At 38.0% G+C, this 27,699-nt stretch overlaps 1 protein-coding gene and 1 long non-coding RNA gene across 5 annotated transcripts in view; one reads left to right on the top strand and one right to left on the bottom strand.

Moving 5' to 3' along the window:
• The window catches only part of LOC129150482 (uncharacterized), a 91,713-nt gene extending 81,837 nt beyond the window's left edge, over positions 1-9,876 (bottom strand). Inside the window, exon 1 of the long non-coding RNA XR_008557236.1 lies at positions 9,292-9,876. This is a non-coding gene — a long non-coding RNA (uncharacterized LOC129150482). The remainder of the gene's footprint in view (positions 1-9,291) is intronic.
• The window catches only part of UTRN (utrophin), a 454,375-nt gene extending 427,013 nt beyond the window's left edge, over positions 1-27,362 (top strand). For all 4 annotated transcript variants that reach the window (XM_054722125.1, XM_054722126.1, XM_054722124.1 and 1 more), the window contains 9 exons: positions 5,014-5,052; positions 5,279-5,344; positions 6,417-6,482; positions 13,627-13,785; positions 14,167-14,407; positions 17,511-17,619; positions 18,882-18,980; positions 22,816-22,844; positions 25,361-27,362. In XM_054722125.1, coding sequence (XP_054578100.1) covers positions 5,014-5,052; positions 5,279-5,344; positions 6,417-6,482; positions 13,627-13,785; positions 14,167-14,407; positions 17,511-17,619; positions 18,882-18,980; positions 22,816-22,844 — 808 coding nt within the window. In that variant the 3' untranslated portion in view covers positions 25,361-27,362. The remainder of the gene's footprint in view (positions 1-5,013; positions 5,053-5,278; positions 5,345-6,416; positions 6,483-13,626; positions 13,786-14,166; positions 14,408-17,510; positions 17,620-18,881; positions 18,981-22,815; positions 22,845-25,360) is intronic.
• The last annotated feature ends 337 nt before the right edge of the window (positions 27,363-27,699 follow it).

The following is a 27,699-nucleotide window of genomic DNA, read 5'->3' as shown; positions in this document are numbered from 1 at the left end:
CTCTCTCCCGTTCCTTTCCTCTCTGAAATCAATAAAAACATTTTAAAAATAAACATACAGTACATGAGATAGACACAACTTCTTTAAAATTTATAATTTGTGTATATAAGCATAAATGAAATAAAATTTCAAGGTAACAAAATTATTATTGGATTTTAAAACAAAGAAAAATTATAACTTATAGCCTGAAATAAAAATAATTTTGAAAATGAGCCAGAACAAATGTAAGAAGTAATTTTAAATTACTAAATAATTATACAGAAAGATCAAAAATAGATATGATTTAAATCTTTGAATCTTTAGAATATTAGCTTAAATATACCTGCCAAAGCAAATATTTTTGTGTGTGCTTGAATCTTGGGGAAAGTTAAGCTTAATTGCTAATTATCACCAACCAGAGTTCTTAGTTGTAAGGAATAGTGAGGTTCTTGTTACAGAAAGATGCCCTCTCAAATGACTATAAAATAAGCTCAGAAGTGTGAAGGGTAGACTTCTTTACATTATACAGTAGAGAGGTAGTAAAAGTGTTCCAAGTACAATTTTTGTGAAGTCAAACTTTCTTTAACCTTCAACACTCATAGAGACATAATCTAAGAACAGTAATGGTCCAGTGTATTATGACACTGCATGTCTCAAAGATGTCAAAATAGAGGGGTAGACTGTTGGTCTGAATTTTTTTCCATATAAAGCTCTATACATACATTTATGTGCAAATGTATTTTTTTAAATTTGTGAAACTGCTAAGAAGTAGAAAAAAGACCACAGCCAAACCATAGTGGATGTCTTTATGCTGCTGTAGGTAATAGTATGGGTGTACATATAGAAAGAAATATAATGTAGCTGAATACATAAATAGGTCAAAAATGTCATGTACACATTTAAAGCATATGGAAAAAAAAAACAAACTTTTTGATACGTTTGCTTGATATCAAACTGTGTACAATTAATATATATGCCTCCAAGTCATTTTTTTCTGCACTACACTTTAGGAAAATTTTTAATAAAAGCAATTATAGTTCAAGGAGATCTGTTCAAATACTTAAATCCATGGAAAAGGTAGATTTTTGGCCTTCTCTTTGTTTTGTGGCTATATTTTTGTCCTTTTCCTCATCAGGTTGTTTGATAATACATTCTTATTTATTTCAGCATCTAACATATAGTTTAACTGGGCTGAACACTTCAGGATAAAGACAAAAATTTACTACTCTTGATATCAGATCCAACTAACCTTTGGAGTAGTTGCTTGAAGCATAGAATTAAGACAGTGCTTTTTTTATGGGATTATTGATAGGTTTGAACTGGTGATGTGCTTTTAAATCTTTTGATATGTTATTGGCATTTCGTGCCTCAAATATCTGTATACTTCCTATTAGTTGTGCAGACAAATAGATCTTTTATAGTCCTTTTAAGCAGTTTTGATAATTTGCCTTTCAGTGTCAACATAATCATTGGCATCCATCATTGTATTCTGAGTGACTCAGTTAAAGTAAAAAAGAACAGAAAAGCTTGCCAATAATTTTGTGATAGGATTTTTGGCTGTAAATCTGAAAATGTTTCATTTCATCTAACATATTTACCAGCATTTTCAGTGAGCGGAAAACAAGAGAAAGAAAAGGCATATAAGATTAAATCAGATGTCACAAGATGCATTTTGAAAAAGATTTATGAGCTACTGTTTAGAGTGGGTAGATTTTCTTTTTTTTAAATCCTGAAACTTGTTCTTGTACTTGCTGTAGTTCATTTTTCTGCTGAGCCCTCTCTAGTTCAAGGCCACTTAATCTTCTGGTGTAACAATTTATGTGAGTGGGTAGTAAAAAAGTTTGATTTCGTTTATTTTCCTATTTGTGGGAGGAGAACATTGGAGAAAAATCAGCGAAGTGGTAAATGTGTGGAAGTTATTTATGAAGCTGATTAGAATGTTCTTCTTCATTCTCTTTTATCACTGCAAAATGTAATCTTATCCCCTATCCAGTAATTATACTTGCATGTGTGAGGGGGATTTATGGAAAAAATGAGTTATTACTAAAAGAAGGTAAATAAACCCATGCTTAGGTATTTAATTAATTGTATAACTTTGCAAGATTTCTCAAAACATCAATCAAAATAAATGAGTAGAGCTTGATTAAAAAGTTACCATTGAATAAAAACCTGAGAAACAAGTTTAAATAGTGCCAAAATAATTTGAGAATTGTGAGATATTATTATTGGGTAAAAAGTTAAGTTGGTTTCCCTACATTTTAAAGAATTAATGTAGACACCTGTCCCTGATATTGGCTAAGGTGGAATAGATAAATTGCATGGGTTATTAAATTCTTACTGTAGCAAGAACCAAGTCATAGTAAGTGTAATTATGGTTGTGGGAGCACTGGCCTTGGAGAAAGTGACAGCTAAACTGAGACCTGAGTGATTAAAGGGCCAAACATTCAGTGTTTGGTGTGGGAGGCAGAAAGGGAGCGTTTCCAGGCAAGGGAATCATTTTCAAAGGCCCAGAGTCAAGATTGTTTTTGAAAATGGGATGGGAAGCTGGGAATAGTGGCAAGAAATGAGAGAGGAGAAAGAAGCAGGAACCAGAAAATGAAGGGCCTTGTAAGCCATGCCAGGGTTTTTGGAGTTTATCCTGTGAGCAGTCAGGAGCCATGGAGGGTTTATATGTTAGAGAAGGAGGGGACCCCACTTACCTGCTCTGTGACCAATGGATTTAACAAAGCAAAAGACTGGAAGCAGAAATAGTCTGTTCAGAATTAAATGCACTAAAAGAGCCACAAAGTTCTTCAAAGAAAATCTGGGTTCTGTTTCATATATTGGTAAGTTTATTTAGTAGAGTCGGATTTCTTGCGTATTAGTGTGTGATTAATCAGACCAACCTGTTCAGCCACTGCTCTGGAAGCAGGAGGGCTTTATTAAATCTAGGCTAACACACAGATCGATCTTACTTTTAACTCCTTTTAATCATAGATTCTAACTATGCACTGAGAATATTGCCATTTTTTCCCCTTCCAAAGTTAAATGAGAAATAAAATGAATTATGTGTTGTTTCTACCAATCAAAATACTTTGAAGTCAATGAAGCATTAAGTTTCATTTTTTTAATCTTTACTTCTTTTCTTAGAAAATCTCTCAAGATATTAAAAAAAAAAACACAACACTTTCTTTTGAGAAACTCTTCAGTTCTGCTCTCTGCCTCTGCCATTCTTATCTTAGTTCAATGAACCACTTTTGTGCACACTGAATTAACTTCACAAGAACCAGCCAAGCAGTTTTACAAAGCCTTTCCAAGTTCAATTAAGACTTTTAAAAACATACGTATTATTCTGTGTGTAAGCTCACAGTAAATGTTGCGATGCCCTTGAATTCTAGAAGTGGTCTCTCAAGCAGTTAGTTACAGCTTTTTGGAACACGTAGAGCAATCTGTTCACCTGACATTTAACATCCCTAGTTCCGAGTTAATGAAACGTAGTGATGTAAAAAAGCTATAGAATAGTACAGTATTGTTTCACTGTTCTTGTATCTGTTTCATGCATGGATAATTAAGTCTACTTACAATAGAGATCATCTGACAAACACAGCCTGGATAAATGCCTGTTTTTGAAAGTAGATCCAAAGAGTCTTATTTTTTTTATCCCAATAAGATGACCTTCCATCCCTTTTTAGTCTTTGCTATTTAGACATCAACTTGTGCCTCCCAGTAGGAGATAAGATCATTAACTTTTTCTTAAGCATGTATGTATGCTAGGTAAAGGAGAATCAAGTAGAACTGAATAATTTCAACTTCCCTTCTTTGTTTCAGTCAACACTGGCTTTTCTAGGAGACTCTATTTAATTAAATAGAGAAGTGATTTTCTTTATTTTAGACTTTTAAATATCCACATTTACAGTAGTACCTCCCCTCTCTCACACAAAAAAAGTTAGGGTTTGAGCTAGGTTTTAATTAGCATCAGTTGTTTTCAAAACATTGTTCCTGGAGACTAGGGGATTTCTAGGCAGCCCTGTGAGGTTGGAGGGAACCCCAAAGGCCAGGAGTAATACTGAATGATCTCACTCCAGACTCAAGCCCTGCTTCAAGCAGAACAAGTTTGTTTATCGGTTTTATAGATTGAACTTCTGGATAAAATTTTATATGAAGAGAGTGCATAATGATCTAAAAAAGTTATTTTCAGTTTTATTGACAATGTGAAATTTTTGGTGGGATATGAGGGAGATATCTGCGTTACAGAGATATCTGCTTTACATATTTTTAAAATGTATCTGTGATGCCGAGGCCGGTTTGGCTCAGTGGATAGAGCGTCGGCCTGCGGACTCAGGGGTCCCAGGTTCGATTCCGGTCAAGGGCATGTACCTTGGTTGCGGGCACATCCCCCGTAGGGGCTGTGCAGGAGGCAGCTGATCGATGTTTCTCTCTCATCGATGTTTCTGACTCTCTGTCCCTCTCTCTTCCTCTCTGTGAAAAATCAATAAAATATAAAAAAAAAAAAAAAAAAATGTATCTGTGATGTTCAGAGACTTGGTGTATGCTTGGATTTGAATGTTTACATTTAAAATTGGACACAGAATCAGAAAAGTCTTATATTATTGCAACTCTGCTATCAATACATAAAATATCGTCTTTGGTATTTAACTTTCCCTTTCTGATCAACTTGGTCAGAAGGGTAAACAAAAATGTGATTGCACCTTTCCTCAGTATATTATGGGATATTATCTTTAAAATTTGTTTAAAATTTTGAGTTATTTTGGAGCATCCTGTCTCTTTTTTTCAATAAGAATATTTAAAGATGTGTTTGCTGTCCAGTAACAAATACCTGTAAATGTCTGTGAAAAGGCCCCACAGGCTCTTAAATATCAGCATCTTCTCTAGAATAAACAGTGAATTTTGTGACTTGATCTCCGATTGTGAAACCTAATAGAGCAGAGGAAGACAATTGAGAATGTTCCCCACCCCCACCTCCCAGGGCTTTTGTCTTAGCTTGCTTTAAAGTGTTTGTTCTGTGACTTTTGTTTCCCTCTCCCCTCTCTGCAGTCCTGTCACACTCATCAGTATGTGGCCAGAGAATTATGAGTGAGTATTTACGGCTCCATCTGCAGAGGAGGATGTTCTGATCAGTTTTGTTAGCATGGGGGTGATTACTAAACTCTCATTCTAAAATAATAGTTCTGCCTCCCGGGTAACAATCCTAGTGGTTTCTTTGCATGGCAAATTCATTCTTTAACTAAGCTAACATTTCTAACAGGAACATCTATCAATATGTGGGTATAAAACTGTTTATTTGCATCTTCCTTTATAGCCCTTCACAGTCTCCTCAGCTATTTCATGATGATACCCATTCAAGAATAGAACAGTATGCCACACGGTAAGAAACTTGTGATAGCAGCCCTCTGCTGCATTGCCTCCCAGAATGGATCTATGTCTGTATTAATCTGATACCTTTAATGTGTCTTGACTTAAGGAATGTTGTTTTGTAGGAGCCATGATTCTATTATATTTGGAATCCGGGCTCTCATCTTCCATGTTGTAATTTACACTTTACCAAATACCTGCTATACATTCTATAAAAAGTAACTCAGTAGCATATGATTATTGAGCTCATAAGAACCCAAACACTGCACAAGCAGGGTTTAGACAATGTAACCCAGTGTCGTTGAATGAACGTGGGGATTGAAAGTGTTCTCATGAGATGGTGCACTGAGTTACAATATGTAATTAACATATGCTAATGTTTTATTCCAGGGGTTTATTTTAAATTCCCCCCAAAATATAAAGAATAGACTGGTGTTGATGGTATGCAGAAACTTTCAAAAACAGGTATACTAGGTGTCTCCAGTGCTAGTAACTAGCTATGCCTAAAAAGGTTAATTCAAGCATCATAAAAATAGTAACATTTGAACTGGGTCTTTGCCTAATAGAATTTCTGGGAAAAGCCAGGATTGGACTAATAGAAAAACATTCTCAAAAGCATTGAGCTGGGAAAGAACATGGCTTGTTTGAAGAACTGCAGGTAGAGAAAGGGTCAAGAATGAAGAGTGGACGGACAGAAGCTGGGGTCCAATAATGTAGGGCCCACTTGCTAAGGGAGTTGGATGATGTGTTAGGTAAAGAGGAGTCATGGAGAATCTTGAAACATGACCGGATCACAGATTTGTGTGAGAATGAAGATGGACTTGAGGGTCTGGGAGGAAAAGTAGGAGGCTAAGTCAATTAGAAGACTGTAGAACATGGTATAAGATAAAGGCCTATAGGCCTTAAGTCAGTGGTGATAGAAATGTAACTCAATGTTAGATGTTTTAATGTCACAGTCTTGTTAGGATATTTGGACCTTCCTGTATTTTTACTTTATCACAGTTTAAAAATGATTGGGGTTATACCTCCAGTTGACTATGCCCCATGTGGTCACCTTGCCTACCCTCCTTATTTTCATTTTTCAGACTGGCCCAAATGGAAAGGAGCAATGGTTCTTTCCTCACTGATAGCAGCTCTACCACAGGAAGTGTGTAAGTAAATCATGAAATCAGTACTGCCCGGGTAGGCTAGTTCTTGTACTATGGCTATCGGAAATTATCTTCACTGATGGAGGTTCTAGATTTTGATCCCAATCAGAATTGATGTGTGGTTACAAATATGTCTACATAAATTTTATACTTTCAAGCCATGGTGGTATAAGCTGGATTTATTTACTTCCATATAAATTAATGAATTCCTATTGAAAAAAATCCTGCATTTGGCAGCTAATCTTCTTCAGGAAAAACAGATTGTTTTATTAATTAATGCAGGTGCAGATAGTCATTCTACTTGTATGATATTTCTTGTATACTTAACAAATGTAATTGCACAGACTCTGTGCCCATCTGTACAGTCATCATCCTTCTGCTCACATTTCCTCCATAATCCCTGCCATTTAACAACTATGACCCACATGCCCTTGGACATATACTCCCCACCATTCATTGAAAAGTGTTACCTCTTCTGCCAATATTTGATTAGCACACAAAGAAAAGCCTGATTGACTTTAGAATACTTCTTATAAACCTTTCTAGGCAGATACTTTATTTGACATTGTTATGTGTCATTGTGCTTTTGGAACTTTTTCTTCCCCCACCCCATGCAATTGACCTTTTTAATTCTGAATGATGTCTAAAGGATTTCAGTAGTGTCAAGTTTACCTGACTTACTCAGGTTCATTGCCATTTGGATCTAATGGAAAGCTGTAAAGAACATTGTAGAACATAGTACTTAGATGTTTTATACTAAGAAGAACCATGGAGAGAGCCAAGTTGAACCACCTTAGGTACTCTAATATAGAAAGTTTCCCTGTCAATATTTAAAAACTAGTTTTACTATCATTAAGCTTATAAATAAAAGTTCTCAGGAGATTTTTCAATTTTATGTTCCAAAGGTTAGCATGTTAATACTTTACAGTAATACAGCAGTGATTTATTTATACATTATTATTCATATACTGTGAGTTTGCAACAATTCCCAAACAAGATAATACCATATTCATAATGCTTGTTTCATATTTAACTTAGTAGTATGTATTTTATATAAAATAGTTAAATATATTGAATATCTCCTAAATCAACAATTTCTACCAAAGTTGACAATACTTAAAGAATTCAAACCAAATTTAAATTCTTTAAAATGTGTTTGTCACATCCTGTGAACACAATAAAGATAATGCTCAAATTTAGTATATCCTATCTTCAAATTAAAATCAACGCTATTTATTTTTAAATTTAGCACTATCTGAGGAAAGAAAAAATAATCAGGCAATTAACAGCTGAATACAATTCATTATACTAACAATAGATGTATCAAATCATTCATCCATCCAACAAATACTTATTATATACCTACTGTGCACTGGTGTGCTGGAACCAACTGTGAGAGCAAGTTGATAATACCTAATAAAAAATAATAATAATAATAAAAAAGAAGTTTTAAGCTGTTTGTCAAAGAGAGCCATTATTTAAAATTATACATGAGGCCTGATGCACAAAATTCATGCAAGAGTAGGCCTTCCTTCCCCTGGCTGCCGGCACTGGCTTCCCTCTGGCACCCGGGACCCAGGCTGGCTTCCCTCTGGCCCCAGCTTCATCTGGAATGATGTCCAGAAGGACATACGGTCTAATTAGCATATTACCCTTATATTATTATAGATACTCTTACAACTAAATAAATAGGATTAAAATAGAAACAAAGGTAATACTCAAAACTCATCATGCCCTACATATTTTACTTTATTACAAATGTATGTTGCTGGGGTAGTTTTTTGTATTTGTCAGATGGTATATACCTCTTTATCTTTTCCCAACTTCCCATTCAGGGAAGTCATTAGCTTAAATTGGCTGTGATGAAAGTACTTAAATCATAAAAATTGAAAATCCCACGTCTTTTTCTTTTTCTTTTAGAAAACCTGCTGTTAGACAGTTACCAGCACACCACTGCCATGTACCCAGGGCTATAAAGGTCTGCAGACGTAGATAGCGTGTCTTCATGAATCTTACATGCTAGACAGAAGGCAGATAAGTGTTCCTGCAGGGGAAGAACATGGTGAGGGCATTTGTGGTAGAGAGAATAATGGCCCCCAAAAGAAGCCCTCATCCTAATCCCCAAATTCTGTGAATATGTCACTTTATATGGCAAAAGGAACTTTGCACATATGATTAAGGATCTTAAAAAGGGGGGAGATTATCCTAGATTATCTGGGTGGACCCAATGTAATCACAAGGGTCCTTATAAGGGAAGAAGAGTCAGAGTTAGAGAAGGAGATGTAATCATGAAAGCAGAACAGAGCTATAGAGAGATTTGCAGATTTTAACTCTGCTGGCTTCCTCTGGGCACTGGAAAAGTGAGGGGACAGATTCTCCCTGATATGTAAGATTAAGTTAAATTAATAGTGCAAAAAGGTATAAACCACTAAAGAGAAATTGTTTCTCAGTCACTGGTGCATTCTTAATGCATATGTCAATACGTCTTATTTTGATAAAGCTGGTTTTAGAAGGCCTTTGCTCTTCCACAATTTGAATTACTGAGTAAACTAGGGTTCTTTTGCTGTGGACATATGAGGGGTCAGCCATTCAGGTGAGAATACTAACAAGGACTCTGGATCAATAAGCCCTACTCTGGACCTAAAACCCAGTGGTTTGACTCACCAGTGGTCACCCTTTCTTCTTCAAATGTATATTTGCTTATTTAAGTATTTTCATTTTAATTAGTACTGTTGACAAGACAAAGAAGTATTACTACAATAACTACCTTTTCTCTCAATGGATAGAGACTTACAATGAGGATGGTTCTTACCTTTTTTGGACCGATGGTGTGTCTCAGGATTTTTGGAGGAAGGTTCAGGAACTAAGCGTCACTCTTTCTCTGGCTCTCCAGCTTGTTTCCCATCAATAATTTAGCATCCTGGATCCTAGGATGTAGGAAGAAGCGTGAGCTGCTCTTGACAAGATGCTGTGCTAGTCTTTCTTTGCTTTTAGCTTGGATCAAAGTTTATGTGTCTCCCAGGACATTTTTGTAATAGCAGGAAGTAAACAACATACTCTTAACACTCTGGCCTTCCCCTGGAAATTTCCTAAAGCTTCAGCGTTCGTAGGGTCATGATACAATCCCAAGAGACAGTAGATGGCAGTTTTTAGTACCACTGAACAGTATCGCCAGCTTCTGAACAACGAAGGGGGCAGTGCTTCTCAGGGAAGCATTAGCTCTTCTGCTTCATGCTCGGGTCTGTCTTGAGGCAACCAATGTCAAACGATTAGCAATTTTTACTGTTTTTCTTGGGAAAGATGAAAAACTACCTCAAATTGCCTTAAGTTAAAAATGGTATGAGTTAATAAATATATATAATGCTTTTTAGAAATGTTCTCTTTCTCAAATCCTTCACCTTTCCCCAAAGCCCTCTTGAGTTGAGATTTTTGTTATTCCAAGCTGAGTCATAAAAATACTATTATTAGGTTTCTCTTAAGTAATAATGGTGATGATGCAAAAACAACCACCACCTTAATAGAACATGCTAAGAGCCAGGCGCTGTTCTAAGCATTTTGCCCATCTTTGGTTATTTAATCCTCACAGAACCCTTTGAGATGATACTCTTTGTTCTTGTTACCACCGTTTTACAGATGAATAAATGAGGCCCTGAGATGTTAAGGAGCTTGCCCAGGATCTCACAGTCAGTGGGTGGCAGAGCTGGGATTCAGACCCAGGCAGTCTGGCTCCAGGCATAGGCACCCCTGCCTTGACTACCCCTAACCACCGCACTGTCTTAGCTGCTTTGGGAGGAGATGGCTCCCAGATGGGGATGGGAAGGGTTCAGAGCATCTGAAGATCCATCCAGTCTTTCCTGGCAGTTATCGTTGTTCTTGTTCCAATCCCATTGCTCATTCATGACCCAGCTTCACAGACAAAGCTTGTCTGTATCTTACAGGACCTTTTTGTAATAGCAGGAAGTATAGATAGGTAGATAGTATAGATAGTAGTGGGAAGTATAGATAAAAGATTTTGTAACTCACCATCTCCAGACCAATCTCCTATATTTGGTTTGGGTGATCTCAGCCATAGTCAATAAAAGAAAGCCCTAGGCTTTGGGGTATGAATTTTGAGATGTGAACCTATAATTCAAAGTTATCCAAGGCTCTTGAGTCATTTGTATTTGAGTTTTTCTCTGTCCCTCAGATCCGTCTGTAGAACCAATTGCCTGAGCCCCACAGTGGTCACCTTCTCTGAAGCTGGTTAGTTGTTGCTTCTCTCTGCATCATGGGCTGCTACCTTCCCAGCCTAGACCTGAAACAGTCTCACAGCTCTATATCACACATAGAACCAAATCCAAGTTCTCCCTATTCCTCTGAAAGTCTGACTCTGGACAATTTAAAGGACATTAATGTTAAGGATACTAATTTTCTTTGACAGAGGAAACAAGCAACCATGTCTCAAAGAGACACGGGACCCAGGGCTGTTCTGAGAAATCTCAGTAGCAGGAACTCAAGGCCCTTGCCATCAGGATGTCTCACTTCATCTGGCATCTGCCCGAGAGCAATACAGTTTTATGTGGAAGGGTCAAATTGGGAGGCTGGCGTGGTTTGCACTGGCATCACTATTTGCAAGTTTGAAGCCTGGAACAGAATAATCCTTTATAGGAAGATTATTATTTTTATTTATGTCTTGCCTACTTTCAAAAGCTCATTGGATGAGTCACAGTTCTTTTGTCATCTGATATGTACTCATTTTGTAGTCTAGATAGTATTTTCTAAATGTGACTTAAACAGAGTATAATTATATTCCATCTAATGGTACTTTGTTGGTGCAGACCTATATTTTTACAACACTTTGTGTCTTAGCACTAGGCACATTTTTGGCACTTAATAACCCTAATCTGGTACCTCATGTACTACCTGTATCTAAAGGATATGCTCTTATTTTTCACTGCATATAACTAAGAACTTTACTGTATCTATTTTTATATTTAACTTTTCAACCTGATAATCTGTGAAAAACACTTAAGACTAAGATTACAGGTTCGATATAAATGATTTTTTATAGAAACTGCCTTCATTCCCTTCTAGGATACCTTAATGAAAGAAGGTAATGATGGTGGTGGTGATGATAATTATAATAATATGTTAAATCCCATCAGCTTCCCAAAATAAATGAATGTATGTAAATGTTGACAACAAAATGCATCTCCAATCGAATTTTAACTCATCTGCCTGTATATGTGTTTCACTGATGTGTTTATGAAGTCCTGTCCTATAAAGCCCTAGATTCCAAGATTGGTTTCCCAAAAGCCGTAACAGGCCAGGTACAAACTGCTCGAGGTATTCCATGGCAGGACTCCCCTGGTAGCATTAGCCAGATCTGTCATTTGCATGTTTGGGAGGGGATCTGACTGCATCTCCCCATAGAGGAAGGGAAGGGATTCCAGGCCTTCTGGTAAGCGTCTTCTTCTCATAAACATATCAGCTTTGTCTACTTTGTTACATTTCTGTTTCTGTCCATCATTAGATTTAATCATATTATTGATATGTCTAGTTCATCGTAATTCGGAAAGCAGGAGAATCCAAGTGAAAAATGACATGCTGATAATATTAAGTAAAATATCTGTAGGTGTTTTTAAATATCTATAATTTGTGCTGAGTCATTTAAATAAAAGAATATGAGGATTATGTTTTCCTCTCTATGGGTTACAGAGCATTACAAAATAACTTTCAACCAAATGCTGAAGACACTGAGATGAGATTATGTCTTAGTCCACGTGGGCTACTGTAACAAAATGCCATAGACAAGATGGCTTATAAACAACACATATTTATTTCTGACAGTTCCAGAGGCTAGGAAGTCTAAGATCAAAGTACCTGCAAGTAGGATTTCTGACGAGAACCCACTTCCTGGCTCATAGATGGCCACCTTTTGCTGTGTCCTCGTGAGGTGGAAGCGGGGAACTCTGGTCTGTTCAGTCCTTTATAAAGGCACTAATCCTTCATGAGGGTTTTACTCTCACGACCTCATCACTTCCAAAGGCCCCATGTTCAAATACAGTCCTCCAGTATCCTCCAGGGATTGGTCCCATAATCCGTGGATGTTCTTATATGCATATAACCTATATTTGCTATAGCAGGTATTCCTACACATCACTTTATTCTAGTGAAGTTAGTATACTGCTAATTCAAGTGCTTTTTAGAACTTTCTGGGAGGTGTGTTTGTTTTGTTTTTTTAACTGTTTTTGAACCACAGTTAGTTTTGATCCAAAACCCACAGATGTGGAAAGCTGATATTGCTATCATTGATAATTAGGTGTCAACTTAGAAATTTTGGAGAGACACAAACTTTCAGTCCATAGCTGTTTACTTTTAATTAATAGTCTTTTCATCTATTTTTGGCATTTAATCATTGATTTTGCTTACATCTTTTGTATTAACTGTTTGTGCATTTTACTTTGTTTTATAGCCTCTACTGAGTAAAATATCTCTTTTAAGGTTTGTGATAAATACATGTTACTAGTAAATTAAGGCAAAGCATGAAATGTTGGTATATGTAGTACACACGCACTATTGGATAAATATCTTCCTAGAGTTTTAAAGTGAGGTCATGGGATGTCATAAGAAACATGTCATTGGGTGTCAGAGCGTCCAAACCTGTAGAGAATTTTTGAGCCAAACTGACAACATACTGGGGAGCAAGATCTAAAATTCTCCAGAGAATGACAGTTTTGCAGTTTCTGGTGAACGCTTGGCATTAAGGAGGGGACTGAGGAAGATTACATGAAGGTGGAACAAAGCAAGGTACACAATAGTCAACAAGTTATGTGCTCCCTTCAGGTTGGTAATGGCATTGAGCAGTCTGGAAAAGAGGATGTGTTAACCTAGATGCACAAGAACAGTGGGCAGGGTTCTTTAATTAAAGAAGTTATCGGCCCGAAGTGTGTATTCCACCATGACCCACCCAGTTATGATCAAATCACCCTCTGAGATTCATTTTGGATAGATTCATTACAGTGCCCCTTTTTTCAATCGCTGGGACACTGAGCTTCAAGGCAAACTTGCCCCAGCAGCCATCCTGATCATCATTGCTTCCACTTCCTTTACATTCAGAGACATCAACGTCCAGACATGAGCCCCTGTGTTCAATTTGTCTCCCTAGGGAGGACGAGCATGCCCTCATCCAGCAGTACTGCCAGACCCTCGGAGGGGAGTCCCCGGTGAGCCAGCCCCAGAGTCCAGCTCAGATCCTTAAGTCAGTCGAAAGGGAAGAACGCGGAGAACTGGAGCGGATCATCGCTGAGTTGGAGGAAGAACAAAGGTGTGCTAGACCTGGGAGAAAACATGTCATCCTGGGAAAACTTGTAATGGAAAAATTTTAATAATAATTTCAACATGGCTCCTACCCATTCCCTTTTCAAACTGTTGTCCAAGAGGTCATGGTGGAGTCAACGTTTTAGAGGACATCACCAAACTTGCCTGCTGGCTTTGGGTTACACCTGCATTGGGGGTTCAGGGATGATGTTTATTAGGACAGTTACTTAAAGCTACCATTTAAATCATGCTTGCTCATCTCACTGTTAAGAAATGTTCTTACCTAGGAAGAAATAAATAGCATTCACTACATTTGGAGTTTATAGATAATTTGGGGTAGAAGATGGTGTGCACAATAGTAATTTCAGTTTTTATTTTTCGATATTAGAAATTTGCAGGTGGAATACGAGCAGCTAAAGGAGCAGCACCTGAGAAGGGGACTCCCAGTGGGCTCACCTCCAGACTCTATTGTATCTCCTCATCACACATCTGAGGATTCAGAACTTATAGCAGAAGCGAAACTGCTCAGGCAGCACAAGGGTCGGCTGGAGGCTCGGATGCAGATTTTAGAAGATCACAATAAGCAGTTAGAGTCTCAGCTCCACCGACTTCGACAGCTGCTGGAGCAGGTAGAGTCTGCAGAACTCGGTGTCACCCTCGCACGCCACTTATCCTAGTCCCATCTCCCAGGGGCTTTGCCCCAGTGTCACTAGAGAAGTTCAGTTTCAATTTCTCAGTTCTATAGTTAATTTAGACTTGCTTAGAAATCCCTCTTCCAATGTAAGCAATGCATCCTCACTGGCACGCAAAAAATGTGCTTTGCTTGCCCAATATTAGATGGAATTTCCCATTCTTCTTTAATACTGAAATCTATCCCAGCTCTGAATCATTTAAGGAAAAAGTTCCTATAACATGGTTCTATGTAAATTAAAAAGGGACACATCTGTGCAGGTTAAGGGAAAGGAAATGACCTGAACTCTTTATTTTAAAGCCTTTCTTCCGATAAGCTATTTTCAAGAAATTAAGTAACAGATGTTTATTAATTTGCTATTATTTTCTAACACTAGGCCACATTCTATGGCACTTGCTTGCAAATTTTTTTATTTTATTTTAAAATTTTTAAAAATCCTCACCAAGGATATTTTTTCTACTGGTTTTTAGAGAGAGTGGAAGGGAGGGAGAGAGAGAAAAAAAAATTGATGTGAGAGAGACATAGCTATTGGTTGCCCCCACACGCACCCCCTACTGGGGCTGCGGACCAAAACCTGCAACCCAGGTACATGCCCTTGACCAGGAATCGAACCCTTGACCCTTTGATCTGTGGGCCAACATTCTAACCATTGAGCCAAACTGACCAGGGCAAAATATCTTGACAATAAGAAATACAATTTACATTATGATGAATACATTCATTTATGATGAATATAAAATAATTGCTGTTAAAAAATTCTTATTTTTTCTTTCCTTCCTTTCTCTCTTCCCCCATCACTCCCTCCTGTCTTCCTTCCTTCTCTCCTTTCTCTTCTTCTTTGTCTCTCTTCTTCCCTCCCTCCATTCCATTTTTCTTCTTTTTTCTTAGTGCTGATCAAAAAGTTGATTTACCAAATAAATTTTATGACTCATCAATGGGTAATAGCCTGCAGTTTTGAAAAACACTGTTCTTTGAGATATAAAAGTTTCTGCCCTGTTGGTGCCTGCAGTCTTATTAAATGGGATGATCTATAACAAGATGGTTTCTTATGTAAAGACACAACACATTGTAGAGAATTAAGTGCTTGGCTCCATCTAGCAGTTAAATAATAGGAGTCAGGTCCCAGAACTGGTAATGAAGATGCCTTTGCAGCAGCTGCAGATTGTGGAGAATCCCAGCAAATGGGCCTGGAGCTTCTCTCTCTTGAACCCCTGACATCAACATTTATGTCACTTTATGCATTTTTCTTTGGCCTTTGCAGTGAGGGATCCCTTGGCAGTGACTAGGAATTACTTTCTCTGGAGAAGATCAATTGAATCAAAAGCAGAAACAACATTCTCTCCGGTGATCTGTATCAAATTCTAGAAAATCGTCTTTCACACTTGCTATCAGTCTTTTAACATGTCAGAGTCATTAAAACAGTGTAATTTGGGCATTACCAACACAGCAGGCCAAAGTTCACCCCTTATACATAATTCTTATTTTTTAAAAATTGAGTTTTTAGAAAGAGAGGAATAGAGAAGGAGAGAGAGAGAAACATCAATGTGAAAGCGAGACATCATTCGGCTGCCTCCTGTACACCCCCTACGAGGGATCAAACCCACAGCCCAGCATGTGCCCTGACTGGAATAGAACTGACAGCCTTTTGGTGCACGGGACGGTGCCCAACCAATGGAGCCACACTGGCCAGGGCACCCCTTATATTTTGACCATATGCTTCTCTGTATGTCTGCTAGTGTTTCAGAATTTGTGTGAGACTGTTTTGCGGACAGCTTACTTTTGAGCCTCCAAATTGGGCATCATTGGAAAGTAATAGTCCCAAGAATAACCCAAGGCCTGGCACTCTTGGAATGTCTGGTTTTTGCCTCTGTGCCAGTCACATGCATGGGAAAAGTTACGTTGTTGGTATTATGAACCTGAATTTTCTGCGTGGTGCCTGTGTAAGGGATTACTTTTCTCTTGAGAGCTCATATTTAGAATATGAAGTGTTAGTAATAGCAACCTAGTGAGTAGATGAACTGAAGGAAGCCATACTCTGAAAACTTCATTTTCCATAGCCTGTTGATGATTTTAGGAGAGCTAAAGGCTCTTTGCCCACCCTTCCCTCTTCGGCCCCCCTTCACTCTCTCCATCCATTAGACAGAACTGCCTAATGACTCATATGTTTCCAGAATTGCACAGTAATGCTTTAGAGATAGCGGATATCTGAACGTCTCAGTATATCCCAGACTGTAAAATTCTTATCTCTTCCTACTGACAGCAGGAATGCCAGAGGGAGATAGAAAAATCTACTATGAAAGTAAAAACTAGCAAAACGACTAGGCTTCCACTAGTTTAGATTTAATGAAAAAATCAGCATCAAATACATTTTAACTTCTGCCTTTCCTCTACAACGGGCCACACTTTCTCATTCGGCCTCATGCTTGTTAATATGTCCGTCATCATTTCAGAGCTTTGTGTGAGGGTGCACTTGCCAAGGGTTTGCCTCACACCTGTCAGCTCCTGTCAGCCAGTTTAGAAAGAAAGAATCCAAGGCACAAAAGGTTAAAAACTGGCTCAGAATTACACAGCTTCTGAGTTCAAATCTAAGCATCTGAATTAAGGATCATGCTCTTAAAACACTTCAATATTTGTCTTTAAACATTGACTTAAACTTAAAAATTAGCTGGTTTTGAAATTAGATCCATTTATGATATGACAAGCAGTGCTAATTTTCTCAAGAGGAATTGAACCTGTTTCTAAATTCACTTGGTTGACATAAAAATAAGAGGGAGAACAATTGAGGGCTGAAGCTGACACATAAATCTTGCGATATAACCGAGTGAGTGCTTCAAGTTGCCCAGACTGAAAGGGAAGGACCACCTAGTGCTCAGCCGAGTTCTAGCAGCTACTGATGCTAATGTGTTTGAAAATGTCTGAGGGTAAACAACCCCTACACGGTGTAATTATCCATGGTGGGCAGCGAGACGTTAGAGATGGAAATGGTTTCCTCCATAGTATTTTAATTCTTCCTCTGGCCTAACCTTTGAATGTGCTTCCAGCCTGAAACTGATTCCCGAATCAATGGCGTCTCCCCCTGGGCTTCGCCTCAGCGATCTGCACTGAGCCACTCGCTCAGTCCTGACACGGGCCCACAGTTCCACCAAGCAGGTCAGTGTCCCCAAGACTTGGCTCCTCCCCTACACTGCTTGGGTCTGGGTCTGTGCCATTGGCTTGTTTTTCATTTGAAATAGCATTCTTACACATGGGTGCCTCAGGGCACAAAGGAGCTTTCTTTTCTCTCTGGTCTTGGATGGGTACACAAAGCCATTTTAACAATATAAAAAAAAAGCGTACATCTTAGAATAATAGCTATAATACATGTACATATATCGGGTGTAGTAGTGGACTGAATTTTGGTGAAAGATGAAAAAAAGTGCTCTTACCATTGGGGATGAGCAACAATTTGAGTGTGTGTGTTTTTTTTTGCATTAGGAATGATTCTGTTTTCTTTTTTTAGTAAATTTTATTTCTCTAAAACGTCATATTTGTACATATTCAGAATATAATGCTAAAGAACAGTATACCAAACATGGTTTTCTCTGCCCAGGTCTGGGAACTCAGTATTCTGCTTTCTGCATCCCAGTCACCGCAGACATTGCCACCTCTATCACCAGCCTCTGAGCAGAGGTCCCCTCCAGCCTGTCACTGATCACAGAGAGGGCCTGTCAGTGCTGCTAGTCAGGACTCTGCCAACCAGGCATTCACAGTGACGTTTTATTACTGATAAAATTCAAGTTTCCAAATTCTGCTGAGCACCACATACTTTAACCAATTTAATTTGTTTATGAGATATCTTTTGCTACATTAATCAGGAGAAAACCTAAAATATTAATACTGTTTTAATTTTTTAAAATAAGAATTATTTTGCTATTGATTATCAAATAAATACATGAAAGTATAAAGTCTCTTATGAGATCTCTCTAGTTTTGTGGTGAAAAAGAAATTGGTAGACTATTTTTCTCATATGAAAAAATATTTGCAACACAAAACAATGAAGTTCCAAATGATACATTAAGATAATGTGACTACATTCTGTATTTTTCACTCATCAATTTTTCACTAGCACATTTTTCCCCCACAGAAATATCTAGTACACTTCATTTATGTACACAAGTTTATTACTGACAAGTTAATACAAAAGTGATTTTGGTATTTTTCCCTAAAACGCATTCTCTACAGCAAGCATGTCAAACTCGCGGCCCGCGGGCTGCATGCCTCATTTATTTGGCCAGTGTTACATGCTGGCATACTTGCTCTACAGAATTATTTTCCCATTGATAGTTAGAGGCCACGGCTAATATTTTCTGCTGAAGTTGGGTTTTTTGAAAGGCCAGGGATGAATTTCAGAATGTCTGTTCTTTTTATGGCAGTCCCAGCCGCGGAGGACCTGCTGGCCCCCCCTGATGACACTAGCACCGACCTCACGGAGGTGATGGAGCAGATCAACAGCTCGTTTCCACCCTGTTGCCGTGAGTATGAATGAACCAACACCACCACTGCACCTTCTCCTTCCATTGTTTTTCCTGGTGTGGGGCCCTCTGTCTTCTTAGATAAGAGAACAAAAACCTATATTAGAACCGGATTGAATGTTAATTAAAAATAAAGCAAACATGCTGTATGTCAGCAAAGCACAGGAAGCTCAGCATAGATCCCATCCCATCCCTGGGGTACAGCGACAGTGCTGTCCTGCTCTTGGAGATTTTCCCTAAGCCTTGTGAGTGATAACGTGAAGGCAAATAAAATAAGTCTGTTTGTGTTGTGTGTGTTTTTTTAGAAGAAATTGTTCTCATCAGTGTAAGCTATAGTAAGAAATGTGTATTACTTGAAAATGGAGCTTTCAGTGGCATGCCAAACAAGGCAAGAAATAGCCTTTTCTAATGCACTTTCTTTTCCAGACATTGATCTCTGATATCATCAGATGCAGGTACAGAAAGGGATTATTTTCAGGTTTTCCTCTTGTTTTCTTCTGGTTTCTTTTCTTCTGGGATAAAGTAGTCACTGTGTAAGGCCAGGCCATTAAAGGTATCACAGATGATAACCCTGTGAATTTTCCATATGAACAACCAAGAGCCACATAATAACAAAATAGAAGCAGCTCAATTCCCAGAGGAACTTGTTAATAATTCTTATTTATTGATTTTCTTCAAACATTTTGTCTTCAGCATCTTGCCACTTTGCAATTTCTGCTGAGCTCTCACCAAAAACACTTCTGTTTCACACAGAAACAATTGACTTAAGTACATATGCATACTATTTAATGCTACAATTACATTTTAAAAAATTGTTTAAAGAAATATGAATATATTATTTATAATTTTTGATAAATTATTTGTGATTTTTAAATCTAGGCAGCCTCTAAAGACTTTAGTATGTATATATACTATCATATGTTATATATGGGTAGTATACAGATAAACAGCCTCTCATCTTACATTTTTCCATCTTCTTTTTGGAAAGTACCTATCGTAAATGAGGAAAAAAACATTATCAGGAGTATAGATAAATAAGATATACTGACTTCATTTACAAAGTATCCTTCAATTTATGCCACTCTACAGTTTACAAAATTGATCATTAGCAGGAAGTGCAAACAGCTATTTGAAAAATAGTCATTTCTGAATTTTTAGGAGTATTTGCCTAAGGGACATATTACGGTTTCTACAGCACATAAATATATTTATATTTGGGACTGTGTCATTTTCCAGGTTATTATTTGTAGTTCTACTTCTTGAAGTTTGCTGAATCGCATTTACTCTGACAGTCCCCACACTCAGCCCCTAAAAAAGCTTGTGTGTACTGTAGATATTTACAGAGGCATTAAGTTCATGGGCTATCAGATCGTTGCTTTTCTTCTAGGCTTTGTAACAACCATAAAAGATGAACAGATTAAATTTTTTGTATTAATTATACTTCAAGGTTGAATTTTCTAGAGAATTGGGTTCTGAGGTTGTATGTTACCTAGTGACTAGCTATAGTCTTCCTAAGCCAGAATTTCAAAATTAAATTTACAAATGAAATTACTTTTTAGGTCAGCTTAGATCTAAATACATTAATAACTAATTTTTAAAAATTATGTAATAAAATCCAATGATAAGTTTTTATTTAAATGTCATGATGGATGATTTCATGTTCCCACTGGGAAGATTAAGTTGTTAAAGTTTCCCCATATAGTACTCTGAAGGTTCCATGGGATTCATTTGCTTTGTTGTCCCTTTTAAGTTGCTAAGCTAGAAAATATTTTAATAAGCCTTCAAATTCCCAAAGCTTACTGACCACCTTTGGAGAATTTTTCTAAGCAAATCAGCTTGGCACCTTCCCAGTGCCAAGCCAATCTCATGAGCCCCTGTAACTAATGAGAACTTTAAAATTACTTGTCACTAGCATACAGTGAATTGATCTGCTTGTTAATCTTGACTTTTGATCCTTCGTGAATTAAAAATTAGCATGGTCACAAGTTAATTTCTATTCCTGGCAACCTTGGAATTAAAATGAAACTGTATTCATAAATCCTAATTGCATGAATTGCCTACTTAAGCAGGGCTTTTTTAAATTTCACTGTATCTATATATTGCCGCATGTAACACCTTGGAATTCCTCTGTCTTAGAGCCCTTTAAAGTCTTCTTTTAATTATTTACATTAAGTTTCAGAGCAAAGAGGCAGGTATGACCATCTCTTTCTGGCGAGGAGTTAATGAAGGGAATTTAATTGTGTTGTTTATTAACCAACATACACACTAAAATTTCCACTGACTGATGTAACTTTTTTTTACTGTAAAATGTTTTGTTAGTTTTCTCATTTATGTCATCTAAATATATGGGATACTAAGAGTCAACTGAGTATTTTTTGCTTTAAAAGCAACAAATGCTTTTAAATTTATTTATATCTATAGGCATATTTGCATTGTGAATTGCCTATGTTTATTAAGCTTGAGTGACATTTATAAAAAACACAAAACCTACAAAAATGCAATGATTTCCTGATTTCTTAAAAATATATTTGTTATGATTTGTTCAGGGGGGTACCCATAGCCTTTTATTTGATAAAAAGCTATGGGGTTTTAAATGTTGGTTTGGAGCAAAATGGATTTGATTTCTGTTTGGGTTTGGTTATTCGTTACTTAGAAGCGTAACTCTCCCATGTGGTACTTAATACTAATGCAGCTAAGCTCTCCCTTAGGTGTAGCTCACGTGTGTGAGGAATTTCACTCACTTTCTTCCTGTTTTAACTTACATGTCCCTTAGGACTAGGCTGTCCTTAGCCTGATTCTTCCCCCTACTACTACTGGGGCGCACTCTCTCCATGCAGGCATCATAAGAAGGTTGTCCTCATTTGCTCTTTTATTCTGACAGAGCTACTAGCACTGGCTGTCTGGTCACAGATATCTTTTTTTTTTTTTTCCCCCTAGAACAGAAAAATGAAAGAGGGAAGGAGTGAACCAGGCTAGATGACTAGTGACAATTCTTATTTGACACAGCACAGATGTTGCCTTCACTGGAGGGGCGGGGCTCTCTCTCCCCAGTAGGGTTGAGTATGAGAGAATCATTATGAGCTTTGTTAGTGAAAAGGAGAGATGAAAAAGCAGGCTTTAAAAACAATATTGCTAGTGGCTGCCCTCACAGTGCACACCAGAGCAGCTACACTGTCCCATGCCCTCTGTAACCAGGAAGGAATTGAGCCGCCAATCAGATGCAAAGGTGAATTAGATGCCAAGTTCTAACTGCTCCAAAGCTCTTAGCTGGAAGGCACAACTAGTAGCCCAAGTTCCTAGAAGACTCTCAGGGATTAGCCCAGCCTTTTCCTTGATGTAAGCACATTGCTACCATCTTCCTAGACTTTGGGGCAAGGGTACGTCGAGGGTGGTAGAAATGAAACTCATGCACCTTCATTTCCCTAATAACTTCTTGGTCAGAACTGGTACTATTCATCAAAATATACAGATTTTGCTCTGTTCTGACACAAACCCAATACATGGCAAGATTTCAATGGGCAATTTTGAGATTTTTTTTTTTTTGCAAAACTAAGAACTCACTGAATGCTTTAGTGTGCACTTTTTGACACAGCCAGCATATGCTTTGCATATTTTGGTGGAATTTGTGTATCTTAAAGCACTCGGGAAATGAAAAACTAGGGAAACTAGCCCTTGTTAAAGCATCTAGCAAAAAAATCAAAATAAAAAAACGGTTCCTTATTTTATTAGCATCCATTTACCATGCTGAAAAAGGCACACTTTTGCATGCCTTAGAGGGGGAACCAGCCAAACAACAGTACCACCTTCAACTTATTTATTTTGTTTTCTCTTTCAGCAAATATCCCCAGCGGGAGCAGGCCATAGGTAAGAGTTCATGGTTTTGTTAACAAAAATTCCAACAGAAATCAAAAGAGAGGTTTGTTCACATATGATACACAAGTCAGGGACATAGCCCTCAGTATGAACCGAAGACATAGAGATGGGCGAAGTGTTTAAAGGCAAATTTGCAAGGAACAGATGATCAAAGAATTGGGTTGCTAGGGGAAACAAGAGCACAAACTTACATTATTCATTTTCTGATTGGTGGGGGCAACTGGGCTTTCAACAGTCAGCTGATTCCGTGCTCAGCAAGTGGGGCTGTGAGAATGTGAACAAGGGGTAACATGATTAGGCATTTGTCCACATTCCAGTTCAGGTTCAGGCTTGTGGAACAAAAGCTTTGAGGTGACTTACCAACCAGAATCAGACAGCACAGAGAAGCTGTTCATTCCAAGTCCACAGAGCAAAGTCAAGCCCTGTAAGCAGCCTCAGAGTGCAAACTGTGAAAATCCAAAAGTTGGGCCACAAATTATATTGAAGTTCCTATAGGTCTTCAGATTGGTTGGCTCACGTGTTGACTACAACCTAGAGTAAACACATTAGCCACTATCAATTTTAGTGCTACTTTATTCCCCATGTAAATAAGTAAACTTGCTTGACATTTAAATGTTAGCTGATTCAGTACAACAGTTTGTCAGCCTGGGGGCGGGGAGCAGGGAGGGACCCTTCCCAAGCCAGTTCTCCCAGATGCCCAACATATGCAGTGCTTGATCCTTTGGGTTCTAATAGCTTTTTAACAGCCTCGTATATCCTATGTATAGTTAGCCTAGATAGATTTGGCTGACCACTGTTCTCCCAGATATCTACTTAAGGTGGCTATCACAGAACATTGATTAAAAACAGTGACCAGAGCAGTACACAGAGGTGGCTTTGTTACTTTTGTGGGGGGGAGGGGGGAGGGAGGAGTCGACTTTTCATTTAAAACATTGCTGAGGACTGTTGGCAGCCACAGGCTTATATCCTTCAGTATTTTCTTTATCATATAGGTACTCTTAGTAATGTGCCATAAGACCACAGATCTTTGGAGAACATTTTCCTCCATGAACTTTTTTATTGATCTTTTTGAAACATTGAAACATCTTCTGATTGTCTTACTGACAAGAGAGGCTGGGATCTTAATGAGAAGCACAGGCAGTTTGTCTTTAGTAACCAAGGAACATAAAGCAGATAAGGGGATGTGTGTGTGAGAGCTGCTGAGACAGAAGGACCTCACCCCACGGAGCAAAATTCCAATCTGATTGCTTCTGGTGTCTTAGTGAGTCAGAAGCCAGGACGCTTCAGCTCAGTGAGGATGAGAGGGAGTACCATAGGTATGAGGTAAGACTAGAGGAGGAACCACATAGACCCTGGAACAGAGTGTGACTGATTGCCAGGCAGCATTATAAGGCATCACGTAAGGTGCCTGTTAGTGAATATAATGTGAGGTCAGGGCGGGGCTGCGTGTTGGTCTCCAGCCACAATCAAGTTCATGAACACAGGCATCAGAGTAGGCCAAGGATTACAGTTAATCGAAGTGGAAGTTGTGGTTTGGCAAGAGAGTACGTACAGCAATTCAAGGGAAGAGTTAAAGGGGTGATGATAATGATTGAACCAGGCATCTATGTTTGATAGGAAAAGAAGTGAGGATGTCAGGTGTGGGAGACAGGAAGAAGGTGGGAGAATCCATGCATTGTAGTATCAAAGGATAAATGAAGTTGGGCCTTAGCAGAAGTAAGCTGGAAGGATAGAGGTGGTTGTCAGAAGGTGGGGTTACTGAAATTGGAATGTTGGAGCCGTTGCAGGCATTTGGGAATGGTCCATATTTAAAACTTTGAGTGAGTGGCTAAGATGAGTGGAGTAGAAGTTAGTTGGAGGCAATGACCTCAAAGAACGAAGTGGCCAGAGTGTTGGAAGAATCATCTATGTAGGTGTTGAAATCATTGAAATTTAAAAATAGTTTTAAATTTGGTGGCAGTGTACCATTTCTTCATCAAGAAGTAAGGAAACATTGACCCTGGGGTCAGAAGGTGATGCATAATGGCTGGTATAGTCTGATGGCATGACATTCAAAGCTGGGTGTTTTTAAGGATGAGAGAGAAAAAAAAAATGCCCTGAAAAACACAGGAGGCCCTAGGAAGGAGTTAGGCAGTGTATGAGGAGTGTGGGAGATTTGGGGTGCTTGCACCAGCCTAATTTACTCACCTTTGGTACCTCCCACAAGAAAAAGACAAGTTCTCTCAATTTTAACTTGCTTTCCAGCCTGGCCAAGAGCAGCCTTCCAGACTTCCTCTATATTGGCTGCAGTGATAAAGGGCAGACTAGGTGACTTCAGAATGAGAAGAAAGGGCCTCACTCAGGGAGCAGAAGTCACATGGGAGGAAAGGGTCCCCTCTGAACACAGCAAAATAGGATATGTGTTCCGAAAGAAGCACTTCTATTTCCTTGAAGAGTTGACAGGCTTCTGCTACCTGTAATGGTTTATGTAAATGTTGTTCTGACCGCACGGTTTTCCCTTCCCGCAGGCAATGTGAAGTACTCATCTAGCCAACAAACATTTCCTGACCTTCAGTATTGCACTTTCCAGCAAATGCCACTCCCAAGCCCCATTTAATCAGAAGTTCCATGGCTCCTTGAGACAGGCTGCTGAGCGCCGACCTTGTGTTCTACTGAAGGGGTGAAACACTGACTATCCAAAGAGAGAAACCTGTTTTATTCTTACAATGATCCTATGTTATTGTTTTCTCCTTCCCTCTCTATGCAACTGTAAACTAATGAACAGAGCAGTATTGGGAAATGTTAATACATTTGTCACTGATTTGTATACTGTACACAGCATTGGGAAAGTGGGTGGGGGCTTTCTTATGTGATGCTTCTTTTTAATAACTGTGACAAAAATTGCATAGGAACTAGAAGAGAGTTTTACATTCCTTTCTATTAACCTTGTACAATAACTTTATGTATTTCTTCAACTCTTTTACCTTTGTGGTTATTTATAAACTCATCAGCCACACGACCAAATAAATTTCCTATATTTGTTTTCATGATTTGGCCAATTAATAGATTCATATAGTTCAGTCAATTATATTACAGGTGTATGGATAGGCTATAGCTCTGTGCATACTTTTTAACTTTATTTGACATCATACACTTAATTTTTCTTAGCAACCACTTGGAAACCACAAAAAAACAAAAACAAAACAAAAAACAAAAAAAAAAAACACCGTGGCTCTAACTGGCATGTTCATTGGTGTTTTTCCCCTGCATTTTATTTCCCTGCTCTATATAAGTAGCTCTTGATTTCTTTATTTATTTCATCCCCCTGAGTTTATATGATAGAGGACACTTAAAGTAGGATTATAATAATCTCACACATCATTTTACCAAAGGTTGCCTACTTAGGCATATTTTTATTTTGGGCACAGAAACAACACTTATACAACCTTTCCTAGTTCCCATATCTTGATTTTCATCATTAAATACTCAGCAGGTCTTTACCCAATTGTAATGCCAGACACATTATTATCTTTGGTTCCCTTTAAAGAAAATTTTATTGTTGTTTATGTATATTTAAGCCCTTATAATTCTTGAAACTTCTAGTTATTTTCTTTTTTAAAGCAGACACAAATTTAGTTCACATCTCATTTTCCCTTTTGGGTGAATAAACAGATTTTTATTGTCCTTTATGTAATTCATACATTTGGGAAGAATGTTTATCAAAAGTTTATGCCACTCCTTCTGCAGAAGAATGAAATTGGATGCTGGTAACCTGCCTAACTTCAGTTAGGCATTTGGTTTAGCTTCTGATTTAGCATTTAATTCACTTAGTTTAAACATGGTATATAATTACCAAATGTAGAGAATTTTTTAAGTTAAAGTGTTTTGATTCAAGCACATGTGCTTTTAAAACAGCAGGACAATTTAACTTTGGGTTCTCTGGACCTGTGATCTGGCCAGAAGGAGGCTTAAAGTTAGAAATTCTATTCTTTGTGAATAGGCCGGGTGGGTTGGGGGGCAAGGGTGTCTATTTGCAGCATAGATATTTTGAGAAGAAGATTGTTTTATATAAGAGGAAAGCCATGACCACCTTTCTACCTCAGACCCGTCTTTATTCATCTTGTCAGAAACAGCTTTACCCCGCTACAGTCTGCAAAACTTAAAGCTTTTATCAGCCACATTATACCCAAGAAAAGCACCTATTTAAAGAAAAAAAAAAATCCCTGAACTCTGAACTACAAGTTGTAGATTTGGTGTCTTCCTTGTTCTTTGAAAAAGTTATGTATTAGTTTTTTCCTGCCTGTAATTGTGTGTAACACGTCTTCTATCTGCTATTATGGAAAAACTACATAAAACACTACATTGTAACCTTGTAAGAAATATTATATAAAAAGAAATATAATGCAGTAAAATACAAGGGGAAATAAGTATGTAGTTCTTTGGAAATATGTGGTAAAGTACTAACCATAGACTATCATCTAATGTGGTTACCTGTATTTTTCATCCTGAATAAAAGTAATTTTAACACAAGATGACTTTGATATTCTTCTCAAGTGTTCACTGAGAGAATCTGAAGTCTGAATGCACATTAATGAAAATAAAATAAAAGGAGATAAATCCCCTGATAAATCCACATATTTTCCTACAGTTTCTCTCATACTCATTATTACATTCTCTCTTGCTCTCATTTTCTCTCTTTCTGTGTTCCTCTCTTCTCTCTAGAGGCCCAGTGCACAAAATTCGTGCACGTGTGTGTGTGTGTGTGTGTGTGTGTGTGTGTGTGTGTGTGTCCCTCAGCCCAGCCTGTACCCTCTCCAATCTGGGACCCCTCGGGGGATGTCCTTGGAGGATGACCTCTCTGGACCCC

Source organism: Eptesicus fuscus, chromosome 10 (assembly GCF_027574615.1).
Source record: "Eptesicus fuscus isolate TK198812 chromosome 10, DD_ASM_mEF_20220401, whole genome shotgun sequence".
Lineage (NCBI taxonomy): Eukaryota > Metazoa > Chordata > Mammalia > Chiroptera > Vespertilionidae > Eptesicus > Eptesicus fuscus.
The sequence above is the reverse complement of the archived record's forward strand: the minus strand, read 5'-3'. Positions and strand labels throughout refer to the sequence as shown.